This window comes from Notolabrus celidotus, chromosome 13 (assembly GCF_009762535.1).
Source record: "Notolabrus celidotus isolate fNotCel1 chromosome 13, fNotCel1.pri, whole genome shotgun sequence".
In the NCBI taxonomy this organism is placed as follows: Eukaryota; Metazoa; Chordata; class Actinopteri; order Labriformes; family Labridae; genus Notolabrus; species Notolabrus celidotus.
The window spans coordinates 1094136-1113807 of NC_048284.1; the positions used below are offsets into that span (position 1 = coordinate 1094136).

The 19672-nt window shown below is 45.3% G+C and overlaps 2 protein-coding genes across 3 annotated transcripts; one reads left to right on the plus strand and one right to left on the minus strand.

Annotated features, from left to right (window-relative positions):
- Positions 1–1182: 1182 nt before the first annotated feature.
- Positions 1183–6690, minus strand: LOC117824215 (serine/threonine-protein kinase MRCK beta-like). The gene is made up of 2 exons (XM_034699648.1): positions 5890–6690; positions 1183–1502 (listed from the first exon to the last, which is right to left on the minus strand). Exons 1-2 carry the CDS (start codon positions 6056–6058, stop codon positions 1234–1236), a joined length of 438 nt encoding a protein of 145 aa, XP_034555539.1. The 5' UTR covers positions 6059–6690; the 3' UTR covers positions 1183–1233.
- A 4820-nt stretch (positions 6691–11510) lies between these two features.
- Positions 11511–17339, plus strand: LOC117823659 (photoreceptor outer segment membrane glycoprotein 2-like). 2 transcript variants are annotated; one of them, XM_034698887.1, is made up of 5 exons: positions 11511–11734; positions 11950–12042; positions 12406–13554; positions 16141–16387; positions 16614–17339. In XM_034698887.1, the coding sequence occupies exons 3-5, from the start codon at positions 12974–12976 to the stop codon at positions 16866–16868; spliced, it is 1083 nt and encodes a 360-aa protein (XP_034554778.1). In that variant the 5' UTR covers positions 11511–11734; positions 11950–12042; positions 12406–12973; the 3' UTR covers positions 16869–17339. The 2 variants fall into 2 exon arrangements, with proteins under 2 accessions (XP_034554778.1, XP_034554777.1); XM_034698886.1 differs by having other exon boundaries at positions 11511–12042.
- Positions 17340–19672: the final 2333 nt, after the last annotated feature.

Here is a 19672-nt window from a genome sequence, read left to right on the forward strand (position 1 = left end):
CTGCTGCTGTGGACGTGCCAGACTCCAGCTGCTACAACTACTACTATCCGTCTCCCCACTATCATCTCTCTCTCTCTCTTCACCTCCCTCTATCCCTCTCTCCAACACGGTCTCAGCAGATGTGTGTCTAACATGAGTCTGGTCCTGCTGGAGGTTTCTGCCTGTTAAAGGAAGTTTGTCCTTGCCACTGTAACTTGCTAAATGCTGCAAAGTGCTCTGCTCATGGTGGATTAAGATGAGATCAGACTGAGTCCTGTCTGGAAGATGGGACTGGATCTGATCCGGTCTTGATGTTGGGTCTTTGTTAATAATAGAACATAGAGTACGGTCTAGACCGGCTCTGTTTGGAAAGAGTCTGAGGAGAACGTTTGTTGGGATTTGGCGCTACAAGTGTGTAGAGCTCATGATGGCGTCGAGTCAAAGCAGAAGTATAAACCAGAGAGAGAGAGAGAGAGAGAGAGAGAGAGCGAGGGGCGAGAGACATTAACCTGAAGAGGAGGCGGGGCTCCGACTCTGTCGAACTCTGCCTCAGGTAAGGTTCACTGAGCGTGTGCAGAGCAGAGATTTAATGTCTGACAGAAGTTAACCTGAGTAGCTTCCAATAACCTGTCAGACTGTTGTGGTGCAGAGACACACCTGCAATCACACACACACACACACACACACACACACACACACACACACACACACACACACACACACACACACACACACACACACACACACACACTCTCTCTCTCTCTCTCTGACAGCTGATCTGATTGGCTGTCTCCGAGTGTGTTTGTGTGTGTTTAATGCGTATCCATGGGTTTGCGAGGACCGGAGAGACGACTGTCCTCACAAACACCTAAACATCAACCTGCATGAGTGTGTTTATATCCTCAGGCAACAGGCAGGTGTGGCTGCAACACACCTTTCCTGTGGTATGTGGACAATGTACACACAGAGATGCACACACACACATTTACACACACACTCAAACAGACACCAGAGCTCAGAGAGAGTCTGATCAAACTGCTGCTGGAGAGAAAAGTCACAGAGCGTATGCGTGATGGACTTCATTACCCACAAGGCCTCAGTGATGATGATGTCATTACAGCATGAGTTAACATTTATTAATAAAACACCTGAACTAAGAAAAAGGTCCGACAGGAGGCGGGGCTTGTGGATGATTGACGGGACAGGCCAGTCAGTGCTTTATCACAATCAGGGGAGAGATGCTTTAAATGTGACTCACCCGTCACAACACAGACAGGAGGGAGAGGAAGAGGAGGAGGAGGAAGAGGAGGAGGAGGAGGAGGAGGAGGAGGAGGAAGAGGAGGAGGAGGAGGAAGAAGAGGAGGAGGAGGAGGAGGAGGAAGAGATGGACAGAGAGAGAGAGGAGATGAAGAAAGGAACTGGCAGTCTTACCTCTCCGAAAGCTCCTCGTCCAATCACTTTAAGCATCTCGAAGTCATCTCTGTGGAGCCGCAGGTCCTTCACCGTGCTGGTGAACGGTTTCACTGGAGGACACAGACATGTTGTTATTGTTATTACACTGTTATAATAACGGTATGTTATAATACAGCTTAATGAGGGCACCGTGCATCAATTAGAGCAAATTGAAATCTAAATTCCAACCCGCTGACTGGTTTAAAGGTCAGAAAGAACTCGGGGAAAGTCCAAATTCAGCACAATTTACATCCTCAGGTTAGCTTAGAGTGGCTAACGTTAGCAGAGCTAGCACCACCAGCCTTTGATCCTCCCTGCAGAGTAACGTCCTCATACCTGTGCTGGTTACACACTTCTCTCGTTGAGTTATTCAGGCACAACTTAATCTCTATCTTCCAAATAGAAATACAGAAACCCACGCCGCGCTGCCTGTCACCTGGGTTTGTTTACACCTGGATAGTAGTCGTCATCAAGCTAGCTCTGACCGTTGACAGGTGGCTACGCTTCAGCTAAGTCACAACAAACAGCATCCACGTGTCCACTACCCTCGATGACACCTTCCAACCCTGTGTTGCTGAACCGAGCCGCTCTGACTTCTTAAGCGTGTGCGCACAAGACGCTACAAAGCAGACACGACAGGTTAGCATTGAAGCTAACGGGCTAGCCTGCTAGTAGGATGATGATTAACTATATGAAACCAGGCAAAGCAGCAACCTCCGGTCTTAAAATACGAAACCAATGCAAAAAAAATTTAAACTGCAGTTCCTCAAGTGTCCAGTAGAGGCTGGCTGCAGACGCACAGGAAACCACATCCTGTATAATAAACGGACGTTGTATCCGTGACATTCTGAAGCTCTATTTTGAAGCCGATCGTCGGCGGCTGCCATATTGGAAATGCTGAACTCAACCTAACTTCTGTGGAGGTAGTGTGAGGAAAAGAGGGGGGCCTTTAGCCTCTACAGTGTTCCCGCCTGTCAATCAAGTCAGCCACGCCCTTATTTGGGCAAAACTCGCAAGTTTAATATCTTCAAAAACAGCGAGTTATAATAATTCACCTCCGTACAGTGTGTGCGGTTAGAGAATGATCTATTCAGACTTAAACTGTTTTTTGAACCAGGCTGTAAACATGTTTATTTCTGCTGTAAAGATCGTCTTCTTTGAATGGGTGTGTATGTGGTTTCCTGTGTTTCTGCAGCCAGCCTCTAGTGGACACTCGATGAACTGCAGTTTTTAACACTTCTGCATTAGGGACGGGCATTTCAAGCCAAAATACTATTAGATAATCATTAGCTTCTATTCAACGATTATTCCAACACACACACACACACCTGTCCCATTAACGTCCCGTTTGTGTAGCAGTCGCGTTGCTTAGCGCCGCTCGAGTGGCTGCTTGTTGCAGCAGCTCTCTCTTTGTTGGCCATGGACACCAAACTGACTCCGTTTGCAGGGGTGTTTCTGCTATTTTTGTTCCTGTGTGTGTCCAGAGATCCTGCGTGTATCCATGGTTGCATTGTTTACATACTAGATCAGCTGTTAGCAGCCCGTAGCATGTTGATGCTAAACAATGCTAGGCCGAGGACGACGTGCTGGTACTGAGGTGCAAGCTAAAAAAAGACGACATGGACCTGTCCTTCCACCCACCGTTATGGGGAATGTAAGATCTATCTACGATAAGGTGGACCAGCTAACCGAGCACCAGAGTAGCATCATGCTAACAGAGCTAACACCGGACACGAACGCCACATTGGAAGGATTTCACCTGCTGTGGGCGGACAGGATACAGGAGAGCCAGACTGAACTAACTGGGGAAGAAGGCCAGCTCAGTCCTGGACCCTGTGGAGGTGGTGGCTGACAGGAGGATTATGGCCAAGCTGTCGTCTCTGATGAACATTTCTTTCCTTTATATATTCTTGTTAAATTCTTGTTCTGTACACCTTCTTGTTTGCTGCTGTGAATATCCCCGTTGTGGGACGAATAAAGGAGTATCTTATCCTAACCAGCAGCAGGACGAGGTGCTGCTAGTAGCGTTCACTGACAGCGTCTGTCTCTGTCTTTATGTCGGTGATTCTGTGACGAGGCATGGCGTGTGAGTTTACATTTTGCAGCCATGCTCAGTCTGTCACAGCGACTGTCACTAATGTTTTCTTCTTCTTTTGCTATTTAATGCAGTTAGCATTCTTCTTCTTCTGTTACTCAATGAGGTTAGCAAACAGCTTTAAGACGCTCTGTAGCCACTGTGTGGCGGGAACACCGTATTACAACCAAGCTCCGGTTAAAACGATGAAAAATGGTCCTTTAAAATAAGAAAATATTCAAAGTAACTCTTCAATTTGTACGAAGTGAACAAATATTAGAATATTCGATAATCATTGCCCATCCCTGTTCTACATGGGCTTCATATTTTGAGACCTGAGGTTGCCACTTGATCAGCACTCACTGAACAGGGGGTTGAATTTTTTTTCAAAGATATTAAACTTAAAAGTTTTGCCCAAATAAGGGCGTGACTGACTTGATTGACAGGCAGGCACCTTGCAGCTGTTAGTGAGGAGGCTTAAGCCCCGCCTCTTTACCTCACACTAGCTCCACAGAAGTTACATCGAGTTCAGCATTTCCAATATGGCTGCCGCCGACAATCTGCTTTAGAAACAGGGCTGACATCAACCTAGTAGATTACACATGCACCCAGTTTATCTGTGTGTGAGTGTGTGACAGAAACATCAGAGGTGTATCTCTCACACACACACACACACACTCACACACACAGAGGATGTCTCAAAGGTCTGAACCTTCAGCTTTCAGAACATCGGCATCAAATAATGACGATCCAGCTGTTACGCTGAGGAGACACAGACGTACTTCATCACATCATCATCATCGTCGTATCATAACACGACTTTATCAAAGTAACGGGGGGAGGGGGCTTTAGGACCCTGCAGACTGCGGCTCATCTTTTATTCATCGTTTTTAACTGGGTCACACACACACACACTCTCTCACACACACACACACACACAGATCAATGAGCTGAGCAGAGCCATCATCATCAATGAAGGCTCACCTCCTCAGAATACTTCTTCTCTAACTGTCTGAACGTCTCTCTCCCAGCATGCATCACTCCTCTGCGCCCTAGATCGCCATTATCACCTGCACACACAGCGTTTACACGTGTGATGTCATCAGAGGGGGTGGAGCCTGGTGTCAGAGGGGTGCTCTCTGACTGTCAGTGTGAGTTTGTTTGACCAGCTCTGTGAGCGGACACCAGGTGTTTCACAGGTGACCATGTGGATTAAAAAGGGGCGGGGCTTAAAGTCATCATGTCACCATTGAGGATCGGTGTCGTCAAATGTTTGTTTTGTTGACAGAAGTCTGAAAATCAGCCAGTAATATTCCATGTATTGATGTTTCTCTCTTACTGACAGACATCTGCATCATCAGTCCAGAACCAGACCAGACTAGGCCAGCTTAAACCAGGACAGTGAGGTTAAAACAGGCCAGTCTGAACCGGGACAAAGTGGGCCAAAGAGAGTCAGAATGTGGAGCTGCAGTGTGTCCTGATATAACTGCACAGAGACAACCTGAGACCTGAGAAGCTCCTGACTCCTTCAGGGCCTGGAAACGCCTCAATGTGTCCTGGAAGACTTTGGAGAACTCCTGGAGGGGGGTCAGGATGTCAACACGACAGAGCTAACGTTAGCATTTACTGGACATTCATTCCAATAGGAGCAGCTAACGTCTGCTATGCTAGTGCTAAATGCCAACTTTGATGTGATATTAAACTCAACATCGTCTGTTTGGTAACGATCCGAACTCTGCTCTGATTGGTCCCCACACAGGTGTCAATCAGAACAATGAGCCCCGCCCACTCAGTCTGAGCAGCACTGTGCTTTAAATGTGGTTCTTTTTAAGACCAGATAGTCCTTGAATCTGGATTTAAGGACCTCATTGAGGTCCCTTGAATATCCTGGAAAACAACAAAGATAATCCAAACCCTTGAACTCAAAAACCTTCAAGAAAATCCAAAAAACCCCACCTGAGTCTACCTGACAGGTACCAGGATCAAACCCACAATCTTATCAAGCTACCCTGGAACCTCTGCTAAGGCCTCCCAGTGACCCACAACCCTTCCTGAACCTCCTTGGTGCCTCCAGGGTGATCCAAACCTGAGTCTCACTGGAGGTCTGGAGGAACCCTGACACTCTTCTTTGACCTATTTCAAGGATTCTCAAGGACCATCAGCGTCTCTAGGGCTCCAGAAACCTCTCTAGGATCCCTGAACCTGCCATGGACTCCCATGCACTTTATAAAAATCCTTTAAACTCTCTGCAGCCCCCCTATGTGGACCACCTGGGCCCAAAGTGGTCCTTGAAGATTCCAGGAACCATCTACAGTGCATTATTTGGGTTTTTGACACTATGGCCATGTCCTGGGACAGGGCCGGGACCTGGTTCAGGCTCTTACCCCACTCCAGGAAGTCATGGACGTGCTTGTCCCTGCGGAGAGGGGTCTGGGACAGCTCTGCGCAGAAGCAGAGCAGCAGGTCGAGCAGCGCCTCCACGCTCAGGCAGCCCGCCTCCTTCTGCTTCAGCAGCAGCTCCTCCAGCCGCTTCAACCGGGCCTGAGCAGACATCCTGCCCGGGACCAGTCTCTCCTACCCGGCAACACTTCCACACGAGCCCCGCTGAGCAGTCCAGAGGCTCCCTGCCGCCCAGGATCCGAGCCTTGCCGAGTCCTGCCGAGCCCAGCCGAGTCCTGCCGAGCGCAGCCGACTAGCTGCGCCTAGCTCGTTAGCTCCAGGAGAACATTCCCGACATTTTGAGCGCTCCGGTTCTCGGTGTGGTCCAGGTCTCGGTGTGGTCCGGTTCTCGGTGTGTAGGTGAGTCTCTGCCGGGTTCCGTGAGTCCGTCAGGATCCGATCAGCCTGCGGGATCAGACGAGTCCGGGATCCCGGTCAATCTGGACTCTGCTCTCAGGTTCGGGATGTCGGTCAGACCGTCGCCTCTCTCAGGCGGTCCGCGGCGGATCCATGTCCTCAGACCGGACCCTCAGCTCGGTAACATGTCCGGGAGAACCGGGACGGACTCTGGGTCTGATACTAAGACCGGTTCGGACCGTGAACGCTCGCGACGGACGGGTTCAGACGGTTTCTGTAGGGTTGGAGGACTCTGCCGGTGTGGCTGCTCGGTGTGAATATGGCTGAATCCGGATCAGATCATCCAGGACAAGCTCCAGAGGCACGAGCGCACATCCGGTGTCTGAGCATTTCACAATAAAACACCAAACCATGTAAAACAGACAAACACACCCAGACATACAGATGCATCAAAACACAACACAGCAACATCACAACAAAACAAACTACAGCAACATTAAAACACAACAAACTACAGCAACATTAAAACACAACAAACTACAGCAACATCAAAACACAACAAACTACAGCAACATCACAAAAAAACAACAGACACACAACAAACTACAGATACATTAAAACACAACAACAAAAAAACAACAAACTACAGCAACATCACAACACAACAAACTACAGCAACATTAAAACACAACAAACTACAGCAACATCACAACACAACAAACTACAGCAACATCAAAACACAACAAACTACAGCAACATCACAACACAACAAACTACAACAACATCAAAACACAACAAACTACAACAACATCAAAACACAACAAACTACAGCAACATCAAAACACAACAAACTACAACAACATCAAAACACAACAACAGACACACAACAAACTACAGATACATTAAAACAAAACAACAGACACAACAAAATACAGCAACATCAAAACACAACAACAGACACACAACAAACTACAGCAACATCAAAACACAACAAACTACAGCAACATCAAAACACAACAAACTACAACAACATCACAACACAACAAACTACAACAACATCACAACACAACAAACTACAACAACATCACAACACAACAACAGAAACACAACAAACTACAGATACATTAAAACAAAACAACAGACACAACAAAATACAGCAACATCAAAACAAAACAAACTACAGATACATTAAAACACACAGATACCACAAAAACACAACAAACTACAGATACATTAAAACACAACAAACTACAGCAACATCTCAGCAACATATTATCTCAGTTTTTTTTATCACATTCTTAATACTTAATATTAAGAGATTAAGGATTTATTTATACACTAATTATAATAAATCTATTAAATCATGAATGTTAAAAATAATTTCATTCATAAAACTAACCTCACAAATTCAGATCATTTTAAAATAATATGAGCAGATCAAATCTTAACCAAAGAAAATACAGCTAGTGAAAATGTTACAATTATGATGGATATACTCTGATTAAATCATCCCAATATTTTTTTTAAATAAATAAAATACAATCGATTTTTTATTAAATATCTAAAGGAGGACCTAAGATAGTGGAAATTAACCCATAAGTTCTTAGTGATGTAATATATTTGTATATATGTAATTATTAATCAAACTTTTATTATGAAGGAATGAAAGAATAAGCACACTGATCTCTAAAATAAAATAATTTAAAGTCCACCTGTTAAACGCTCATCTACTTCGTGCTTTTATTTTGAAGGAGAATATCCCAGTTCCGGAAGTCAGTCTCTGCTGCTCCGAGTTAACTCGACTCACCTGTCCGACGCTCCCTCGGGAACACGGAGGCCCCGCCTTCCTGCACCGGAAACGCTCTGGACACATGACGTCATGTCGTGATTGACAGGAGCTGGGAGAGACTGGTACCGCCCCCCTGGAGGAGGAGGGGGGGGGGGTCTCACGTCATTAGTGACACAATGACAGGATATAAGGTGGTCTTTGTTGACTGTTTGTGTTCTGGGGGAAGTGTTTACAAAATAAAACATGAGAAGGAAAGAACATGTAGACATGATGGAGAGTCAAAGTGCTTTTATTTTGTAGTAATCGTTTGTTTAAAGCAAAAAAGTTACAAATATTAAAACTTTTTATTTAAATTAATTCAAATTAATTGAATCAAATTAAATTGAATTAAATTAGATAACATCTGATATGAAGAGGCAAGGCAGCTTTATTTGTACAGCACATTTCATACACGAGGGCCACTCAATGTGCTTTACATTAAAACATTAAAAGCATTGGAAACATTCAGACAGGCATAAAAGAACATAATTAAAATGACAAATATAATAAAACAGAAAAGTATAATTAGAAATATATTAAAAGTAAATTTAAAATGCATTCAAAGAGAGTTAAAATAATCTAAGATAGGAAGGCAGTGTTAAATAAAAAGGTCTTAATCTTTGATTTAAAAGAGGTGAGAGTTGGAGCAGACCTGCAGCTTTCAGGGAGTGTGTTCCAGATATGTGGAGCATAATGACTAAACGCTGCTTCACCATGTTTCCTTCTGACTCTAGGGACTGAAAGCAGACCAGTACCTGATGACCTCAGAGGTCCAGGTGGTTCATACAGTAGCAGCAGATCAGCCTAAACCATTCAGGTCTTTATAAACCATCAGCAGGATTTTAAAGTCTATTCTCTGACAGACAGGAAGCCAGTGTAGAGATCTAAGAACTGGACTGATGTGGTCTACTTTGTTGGTCCTTGTTAGGACTCGAGCAGCAGCATCCTGTATGAGCTGCAGCCGTCTGATGGACTTTTTAGGGAGTCCTGTAAAGACCCCGTTACAGTAGTCTAGTCTGCTAAAGATAAATGCATGGAGGAGTTTTTCTGCATCCTGCTGAGACATGAGTCCTTTAACCCTTGATATATTCTGAAGGTGATAGTAGGCGGACTTTGTAATGGTCTTAATGTGGCCGCTGAAATGAAGGTCTGAGTCTAAGACTACACCAAGGTTTCTGGCTTGGTTTGAACATTTCATCTGTGCAGGTTGGAGCTGAGCAGTAACCTTTAACCTTTCTTCCTCCAAAAACAATCATTTCAGTTTCTTCTTTGTTTAACTGAAGAAAGTTCTGTCTCTCGTCCAGTCATTGATTTGTTCAATGCATTTACTCAGTGTTTGTATGGGACTATAATCCCCTGGTGATATGGTGATGTAAATGTGTGTGTCATCTGCATAGCTGTGGTATTTTATTTTGTTGTTTCTTATTATCTGACCTAAGGGGAGCATGTAGATGGAATAGGGCCCTTGAAGTTGATTTGTAATAAGCTCCACTGAAATGCACTAAATAAAGTTTGTTTTTCTTGGTGAATGTGTTATTTATCCACGTGGTTTTAATCAAACTCTTCTGAGATGTTTTGGATTTCAGATAAGAGCTCCTACAGTCAGAATAAACCGTGTGTTGGAGCTCAAAGTGAATATTTATTCCTGGTTCATCGCACATAGTAAGGGCGAGCGTACACGAACGACTCATTATCTTGTAAATGATCACCTTAGCAGGACTTCAAGGATTCTGTGGATTAATCTTTAGTTTTAAAGATCTCAAGTGTCTCATTCACCTCATCTGAAAACCTGTTTACGGTTCTCTGAAGTCCTGATCCTGTCGTCTGATCTCTTGTTACATGTTTCACCCTGATTCTGACGACTTTCACAGAAACAGAGCGAACAGAGATAATGGAGAGTTCAGAGGTTAGGCCCACATAAACAGAGATAACGGTGAGATCAGAGAGAGAGAAAAGGTGACTGTAGAACTTTGTTATTGTGTTTATCAGAGTGAGGATCAGTAACAGGCCTCGTCACAGTCTGATGAAGAGGAGCAGATAAAGGTCTCTGCTGCCCTCTGCTGGTCTCGGCTGGATGTTCCTCTCTTTAATCTTAGAGCAGGTTAACCCTCCTCCCCATAGACTGCAGATGTTTGACTCATGTAGTCATGTGTTGTAAAACTACAGGAGCACAACTCTCTGCTATAAGCTAATCCTTCTTCTGACCTACAGAGCTCTTAATGTTCAGACACCTTCTAGAACACTACGCTCCCAACATGCAGGCCTGCTCATCGTACCTGAAGTCTCTAAAAGTAGTATGGGAGGTAGAGCCTTCAGTTATCAGGCCCCTCTCCTTTGGAATCATCTACCAGTCAGGGTCCGGGAGGCAGACACCCTCTCTACTTTTAAGAGTAGGCTTCAAACTTTCCTTTTTGATAAAGCTTATAGTTAGAGCTGGATCAGGCTTGGACCAGGTCTTAGTTATGCTGCTATAGGCTTAGACTGACACACTGGGATCCTGTCTTTCCCTCTCTCTCCTCTCTCTGCCTGTCTCTCACTTTAACTCTTCCTGTCCCATTAAAGTTACTAACCATAGACCTTTCTGGAGTCCCTGAGCTCCCTTGTCTCGTAGGTTCCTCTGGATCTCTGCTGTAGATTCCTTTTTGGGGTCTGTTATTCATCCTTTCTTTCTTTCTTTCTTTCTTTCTTACTTTCTTTCATCTTTCATTCTTTCTTTCTCTCTTTTATTCTTTTTTCCCATTATTCATTTTCCTTTCATTCCTTCCTTCTTCCTTTCTTTCTTCAATTCTCTCTTCTTCTGTCTTCCTTTTTTTCTTTCATTCATTTTTCCTGCCTTTCTTTCTTTCCTTTCATGTTTCTTCATCCTTTAAGTCTCCTTTTCTTATCCATCCTTTCCTTCTGTCATTCCTTCACCATTTCTTCTCCTCTTTTTCTTTCTTCTGGTCTCCCTCTCTTCTCTCTTTTCATAGACCTTTCTGGAGTCCCTGAGCTCCCTTGTCTCGTAGGTTCCTCTGGATCTCTGCTGCTGTGGACGTTCCAGACTCCAGCTGCTACAACTACTACTATCCGTCTCCCCACTATCATCTCTCTCTCTCTTCATCTCCCTCTATCCCTCTCTCCAACACGGTCTCAGCAGATGTCTGTCTAACTTACCTAAAGACTCTAAAAGTAGTATGGGAGGTAGAGCCTTCAGTTATCAGGCCCCTCTCCTTTGGAATCATCTACCAGTCAGAGTCCGGGAGGCAGACACCCTCTCTACTTTTAAGAGTAGGCTTCAAACTTTCCTTTTTGATAAAGCTTATAGTTAGAGCTGGCCCAGGCTTAGACCAGGTCTTAGTTTTCTGGCTTAGACTGACACACTGAGCTCCCGTCTTTCACTCTCTCTCCTCTATCCGTCTGTAAGTCGCTAACTTTAAATCTTCATGGTTCTTTTTAGCTGTTTAGGACCACCTGCTGATAAGCCCCGCCTCCTGTCATGACCATATCCCACCTGTCTGTCAGTTGCTATGAGGAAGTGATCAGCTCACCCCTCCCTCCCCCTCCCCCGGCTCTCCTGTGTCCTTAATGTTCTCTGCAGTGTCTCTAGGCTTCAGGTAGGAGATCAGGTAGGTGTCAGGCTGATGATCAGGTAGATGTCAGTTAGATGGACACGGTGTTCAGGACGTGGGCACTCTGTTCTGTCCTTGGTCCGATGGTCCAGCTGGTGAATCGGGGGGATGGAGATTTCTCGGCTTATTACGGGGGCAGATTAGCTGTAAGGAGATTAGCGCCGCAGGCTAACAGGAGCCTGAAAACTCTTTTTCTCCGCTTCAATATTTAGCTTGACTGCTCCTGAAGCGTGCTCCTGAAGATGAGCGCAGGTCCGAGGGGACGACAGACCTGCAGACACCTGGCCCCGAATCCAGAGAACCAGGTAAAACTGCAGATATTTTCTGCATCACGGGAGGGAGGGGGAGGGGTGTTTTGGATCTAAGATGGCAGCTGACACGTTCAGTTCATGCTAACATTCATTTGCTCTGAAGTCAGAGTTTGTTCAAACATTTAAGTGAAGCTTGAGCGACTCTGTGAACTTGATCCAGTTTGGCGTTTGATCCTGTGACCTCTGGGCTCGCTGTATCAAGCTGTTTGCAGATGATCAGTTTGTGTTTCCGCTCGTTCAGACTCAGCGTCCGTTCAGAAACAGACTTGGAGCAGCAGTGAAAGGACTCTTTCTTTCACGTCTAGATCCGTTTCTGACTCTCCGAACTTTTATTAAACTCTGACCTTCTTCCTGCAGCACTCTCGTCCTCCTCATGTCTCCGAGTTCAGCGAAAGAGAACCTGAAATACCTCGCTAAGCTCCTTACGCGGCTCTGCAGGGAGCAGCCAGCGGCCGTCTCCCTCCTGCGTTCTCCTGCTCTGCTCTGAAGAGAAGCCCACCCTGAACCCTGACCTTTGACCTCTGAGCCCTCACACACCTGAACCAGTTACAGGTTTATCCAATCACGACTTTGAGATGAGTGGAGCAGGATGATCGGACATGAAGCACGAGTCGTCTTTGACATTTGATGGAGACGTGGAGTCGTAAACGTGGAGTCTGGAGGATCACTGTGGACCCAGCAGCCTGAGTCCACTTTAAGGAGTTCATTGGTGATACTATCTGAGCGTTGGACCACATAGAGGGAGTGCTGATGGTAAACGTCATGTAGGAAGTACAGAGAAGAAGAGTTGCAGTGTTTTTGGTTCCAGAGGTCTTTCATGAGGCCCCTGGTGGTGGCTCGTGGCTCTGCAGCTGAAGGCCCTCCAGTGTGCGCCATGTTTTTAGCACTTTGGACGTGAGACACGGCTGATGTGATCCGGACGGGCATGGCGGTGGGAAAGCTGACCTTCACGAAGGCCGAGCGGGAGAAGCTAGCCGAAGTCCTCTGGCTGCTCAACTGGGTCTCCGTCGTGACGGGGGCCATCCTCTTAAGCCTCGGCCTGTTCCTCAAAGTAGAGATTCAGAAATGGCAGGAAGTGATGTCAGAGAATGGGATCCACTACGTGCCAAACACTCTCATCACCACAGGCCTGGCCGCCTGCTGCATCAACTTCCTGGGCGGGAAGATCTGCCTGGACTGCACCGACACCAACAAGTTCCTGCGCTGGAAGCTGGTGATGATGCCGTACGTCATCTGCACCTTCTTCTTCACCTCCTGCGTCCTGATGGGGGCGCTCATGTGCTACAGCATCCGCAGCCAGCTGGAGGAGTCTCTGTCGCTGGGTCTGAGGAACGCCATGCGCTACTACAAGGACACGGACACTCCGGGCCGCTGCTACCTGAAGAAGACCGTAGACCTGTTGCAGATCCAGTTTCAGTGCTGCGGGAACTCTGGATACCGAGACTGGTTCCAGATCCAGTGGATCAGCACCCGCTACCTAGACATGACCAGCAGCCTCGTGGTGGAGTAAGTACAGCTTAACCTACAACACACACACATTCAACAGTTCAAACAACACACTGTCATAGATCGTAGAGGGTCGTTCTGGATCCTGGGTTGCGGAGTGTGTCCCTAAAATGATTGAGACTGAAGGCAGATCCTGATGGATTCTGGTGGATCTTCATTAGACGGTGTAGATTGGTTATCAAAAGTAGTTTTACTGGACTGCAGGGGTCTAGGGTCTGCAGTAGATCCCTGTCAGTTTCAGGACTCTGAGGTCCTTCTGTGGTAGTTCTTGAGTGGTTTCTTGTGGATTCTGACATCAAAACCAGGAATGAGACCGGAAACTAGAACAGCCTGCTCCTCTGTCTGAATCTGCATCAGGTAAACAAAGTGTTACAGTTTCCTAGAGCGCCCACGTCTTTCCAACAACAGACGGTAAACATGGCAGTCTCAAATCAAGGCCACTGGTCCACTGCAGGGAGGAGCTGCTGGAGGTCAAAGGTCGGGAGATAAATAAGGCTTAAACAACAGAGTTCGGCTCAGGCAGGACAGACTTAATATATCCTGTCTACAGGATTTACCCATCTGCACTGAAAGACTTTAAAAAGTACAGAATTATACACCCGGTGCCTCGTCCTTCATCTCTATCAGATCACTTTCACCAGTTACATTATTTATACGCCAACAAATCACAATAAAACATGACAAAACATACCATAATAATCTCATGACGCTCCTTATAAACAGACCCTGACTTTTAAACACCATGCTGTGTTTATTTACAACCCTGAAGCATCTCAGAGTAAGTCCTGAGCCAATAAAGATTAACCAGGACTCGGTGTTATGACCATTTCAAGGCTTCATATCGTCTCTCTGAACGCCCTGTACAAGCTTTACATGATTTACAGCTCAAACAGCCTTCACTTATCTCAGGCCGGAGTCTTTTAAAAACCTCTAATTTAAGCTACTGTCTCTTTAAGACACCCCCTCCCCTCCCCATTCTAGAACCTCAACATTCTAGAACCCTCTTTGCTGTCGTTACTTTCTTTCTTTTTCAAATTCTTTTCAAAGTTCTTTAGTGTGGCACCAGTTTTTTATGTTGTCCCCAAGCAGCAACCTCCAGTCTTAAAATATGAGTCCAATGTGGAAGTGCTAAAAACTGCAGTTCATCGAGGATCCACTTGAGGCTGGCTCCACACACACACACCAATTTAAAAAAGCCGATCTTTACAGCAGAAATAAACATGTTTACAGCCTGGTTCAAAAGATGAGTGGAGTCTGGATAGCTCATTTCTCGATGGGCTCACACTGTACGGGGGGGTGAATTTTTTCATAACACTGTAATTTCAAAGATATTGAGATTACGAGTCTTCCAATGAGAGGCACAGCTGAGTTGATTGACAGGCGGGAACACTGTAGCTGTTGGCAAGGAGGCTCAAACCCCGCCTCTTTACGTCACAAATGTTCAACAGCAGCAATATGGCCGCCGCCGATTGGCCTCAAAACAGTGCTTCAGAAACAGATGGGTGAAGTCACGGATACTACATCCATTATCTTTGCAGTCTATGTTTGTACCTTCTTGAATTGGTCTGGATTTGTTCAGATAGTTTAACTGATCTCCCTTCTTGGTTGTTTACAAACAGGCTGAGGTGGCTTTCCCATGTCGTCATCTTACAGACCCCCCCCCCCCCCCCTACTTCTAAATGACGGACTCTGATTGGTCCGGTGTATCTAAAATTGGTTGGAATGACAGCCGTTCAAGACCCGCCTGCTAGCTGAAATGAATGTGAGCTGGCTGATGGGTCTAGAGCAAGCAGCAACCTCCGGTCTCAAAATATGAAGCCCATGCCAAAGTGTTACAAACTGCAATTCATTGAGAATCCACTTGAGGCTGGCTGCAGAAACACCAGAAACCACATAGACATGAATGGGAAAAAGACGATCTTTGCAGCATTAATAAACATGTTTACATCCTGGTTCAAAAACCGGCTTGGCCCTACGTCGCTAATCTCTCTATCAGCACACACTGTACGGGGGGGAATTTATTTCTAACGCGAAAGATTATGAGTTGTTGCCCAAATAAAGACATGACTGACTTGACTGACAGGCGGGAACACATAGCTGTTAGCTAGGAGGCTCAAACTCCGCCCCTTTGCGTCACACTCTGCCTGGTTGAGTCCAGCATTTCCAATATGGCTGCCGCCAACGATTGTCTTCAAAACAGCGCTCAGGAACAGACGGGTGACGTCACAGATACTACGTCCATTACTTATACTGTCTATGGTCTAGAGATGCCTGGCTAACAAATATGCCCTTATAAGGAGATTCCCCAACTGGTGATGTCACAGTTTGAGCAAATCACGTGTTGATCTCACTGAAATCTCGTGTCACTTTTTTGACAAGCTGTTCAGAGCCGCCTGAACTCTCATCCTGTGATTAACATTTGTTTACCTCACGATCTGAAACTTTGCCCACTTTGTTTAGTGTTGACGTTAAACATTTTAACTTAACATTTGTTTTTAAAATAAAAGCTCTTTAAAGTTTAGTGAAAGTGGAAGCCCTGGTTGTAGTAAGTATCCCTCTAACAGCGCTGCCTGCTCCTCCCTGCAGCCGTCTGCGGAGTAACGTGGAGGGTCGGTACCTGATGGACGGCGTCCCCTTCAGCTGCTGCAGCACCCTGTCCCCGCGGCCGTGCATCCAGCAGCACGTCAGCAACACCTCGGCCCACTTCAACTACGACCAGCAGAGCCAACAGCTCAACCTGTGGAGGAGGGGCTGCAGGCAGGCCCTGATGGACCACTACACCGGGATCATGCAGTCCATCGGCCTCACCGTGCTGCTCATCTGGCTCTTTGAGGTACTGACCCAGAAACCCTCGTGGTAAGCTCAGGAGTTCAGGTAGAACCCTGTGGTTCTGCTGAGATTTAGTGGATGTAGACTGTCTGATCCTGATGGATGTTCGATGCAGGGGGATCTTCAGGACCAGATTTGGTGGTTTTCCTGGACCACAGTAGATCTCAGTGGCTCTCCTTGCTATCTGTCCTCTCTCACACTGACCTCTTCCTGTTTGTCTTCCCCCTCAGCTGCTGATTCTGACAGGGGTCCGGTACCTGCAGACGGCCATGGAGAACGTGATCCGGCTCGGGGATCCAGACTTGGAGTCAGACGGTTGGATCCTGGAGAACAGTCTGGCAGAGACGGCTCGCTCTAACTTCAACATCATTAAGAACCTGGGGAAGTGTTATCAGGTCGACGACGACCCCAACATCAACATCCCGACCACCACCGCAGAGCAGGAGGTGCCATCCCGCCGAGTCCAGAACCCTGTGACCAGCTAGGACTAGCTTGAAGAGTCATAGACCCCTTGAAGGCCAGGACTGGCAGAACAAGGACTCTGGGGAGACTCTGTCGATGCGACCTCCAGCTTTGCGATGCTGAGAGTTCCTGAGGAGGAGGAGCTCCATGGACGCTCCGACGCTCCAGAATCAGGTTCTGCCCTCAGACCGAGCAGAGACAGAAAGTCCTCCAGGTTTAAAAACCGAGCTCAGAGGACCTGCTGCTCCGAAGGGTCTGAACTTCACTGAGTGTGGTGGGACAGGTACAGGTGTGCTGCGACACATAAAGGGTTAGTCTCAGGTAGAAACAGTGTACCCACTGAAGACTGTCTAAAGCTCCGCCCCCTTGGAGTCATGGTCACGTTCTTCCACGGCCTGGTGTGGTACCTAGTTTAATAGAACAGGTGTTCAGACTGCGCTGTGATTGGCTGGTCACATCAAACACTTTACAAAATAAAAGTCTTCAATATTAAACCTGTTTCTCTGTGTTTGTGTCACTTCCTCCTCAGACTCTCCACTTCCTGTTTCCTAAGAACTTACTTCCTGTTTCTGCTGCAACCGTCTAATCACCTCAAAACTGATTCTAGACCAAAATAAAGTCATACAGGTGGACTTCATTAAGGTGTGCAACTGGGATCCAGCTCAGACTTCTGATTCACCTGTTTGTGTTCAGGCTACAGCTGGTTAGCATAGCTTAGCACAAAGACTGGCAGCAGGTGGAAACTCCTAGCATAGCTCTCTCTGACTCAGAGGGGGCTTCTCACAGTGATAGTTTATGCCACCTCACCTCCTTATCTCCTCACCTCCTCACCTCCTCTCTCCTCGACTGACCTGATTGAGGACCTTTAGTTTCACAATGCACCGCAAGGAGACGAGGATGGAGGAGTCCTTCACAGAGCCTCACTAAGAGGAGCCAAGGAGTGAGGAAAGGACACAACTTAAAAAGAAGTGTGTTTCTAATCATGTATAAAAAGGAAAAGTTAATAATTCTGAATAATGAATTAAATTATGATCAATAAACATGACACTGAAGTGATTTAAAGCTCTGTGAAGGTCTCTGACACAGTGAGCATGTTGTTCCTTTTTTTCACCAGCGGAGGGCGATGGAGACTCACTGAGCTCTGAGCTGTCTGTGGTGCTGAAAGCACAATAAATACTACACTATAAATACACAATACCAATACTACACTACAAATAATATAAATACTACACTATATAAACTTAGGATAATGAAATTTATATACTACAAACACTACACCATATACTATGAATACTACACTGTATATATACTACTCGTTATACATCCAGTACTGCACTATATGAACCATCAATACAACACAAAACAAACTTAGAATAATATACTATATATACTACAAATACTACACTATATACACAACCAATTCTAAACTATAGAAACCACCAAGATTACACTATATACTATCAATACCACATTATATATACTATTAACACTACTCTTAATATACAGCCAATTATTCACTATATATATACACAACTAATACTTATCTACAGATACTAAAAATACTGCACTATATACACTATAAATATTATAAATACAACACTATACTATTAATACTACTTTTTATATACAGCCAATCCTACACTCTTTATATACAACACTATAAATACTACAATATATATAGTATTGATACTACACTATATACAGTTTATACACAACTGATATTACACTATAGAAATGACCAAGATTACACTATATACTATCAATGCCACATTATATATACTATTAACACTACTCTTAATACACTGCCAATCATTCACTATATATACAACTAATCCTATTCTGCAGATACTACAAATACTGCACAACATACACTATACATATAATATATATAGCATATTTACTATATGAATATTATAAATACTACACTATATATACCATTAATATAATACCACACCACATATATAACCAATACCACACTACAAATGCTACACCATATATACTATCAACACTACTCTTCATATACAACCAATATTATAATACAAATACTACACTATATATACTTTAATTCTACCAATTTAAATACCATCAATACCTCATATAGATACTGTTAATACTACATTAAATATATAATATAAGAGTATTTAATGTGTGAGTAACGAGCAGAGTTTGTGTGTTTTGACTGGATGAATACTCTGACAGCTCTCTCTGTAGAATGTAATTACATCATCATTCAGCAGCCAATCAGAGCGAGGGAACTGGTTGTCATGGTGGCGACCATGTGCCCCAGATTACTCTACTCCTGACCCCCCTCCCTCCTTCCTTCCTCCCTCCTTTGTTTCCTCTGTATCCCTTTGTCCTCTCTTCCTCCATCTTTCCTTCCTTCTTCCTTTCCTTCCTTTTTTCCTCTCTCCTCAGACTGTCCTTCACTTCTTTCCTTTCCTTGTATCTCTCCTTCCTTGTTTCCTTTCATTCTTCCCCTGTCTACCTGCTCACCCTCTGTCATTAATCTCGTTTCATCCTCCTTTCCTCTCAGTCCTCCATCTCCCCATCTGTTCTCCTTCCTTCTTTCCTTCCCGTCTGTCCTTCCCACACCCTCCCTTCCTTTCTTCCTCTCTTCTTCCTTCCCCTCCTCCTCCTCCCTCTCTCTCCTTTTCCCTTCATTTTTAAGTCTCCTCTTATGTAACACCTCCTCCTCCTCTTCATCACAGCCTCAATCCGAGCTGCCAATCACAGCTGTTCTCTTGTGGTGAAATCACACCCAGTGGGCGGGGCCTAATCTGAATAAACTTGTTGTGTCTCAGTGAGTGTGAGCTCGTTGGTTGCTGTG

Bases quoted from the DNA above. Each gene is read 5' to 3' on its own strand.
- LOC117824215 (XM_034699648.1), bottom strand. From the start codon at position 6,058: ATGTCTGCTCAGGCCCGGTTGAAGCGGCTGGAGGAGCTGCTGCTGAAG. The intron at 1,503-5,889 runs GTAAGAGCCTGA...TGTGTCCTCCAG, and splicing joins CCATGACTTCCTGGAGTGGG to TGAAACCGTTCACCAGCACG.
- LOC117823659 (XM_034698886.1), top strand. From the start codon at position 12,974: ATGGCGGTGGGAAAGCTGACCTTCACGAAGGCCGAGCGGGAGAAGCTA. The intron at 13,555-16,140 runs GTAAGTACAGCT...TCCTCCCTGCAG, and splicing joins ACCAGCAGCCTCGTGGTGGA to CCGTCTGCGGAGTAACGTGG. The intron at 16,388-16,613 runs GTACTGACCCAG...CTTCCCCCTCAG, and splicing joins TGCTCATCTGGCTCTTTGAG to CTGCTGATTCTGACAGGGGT.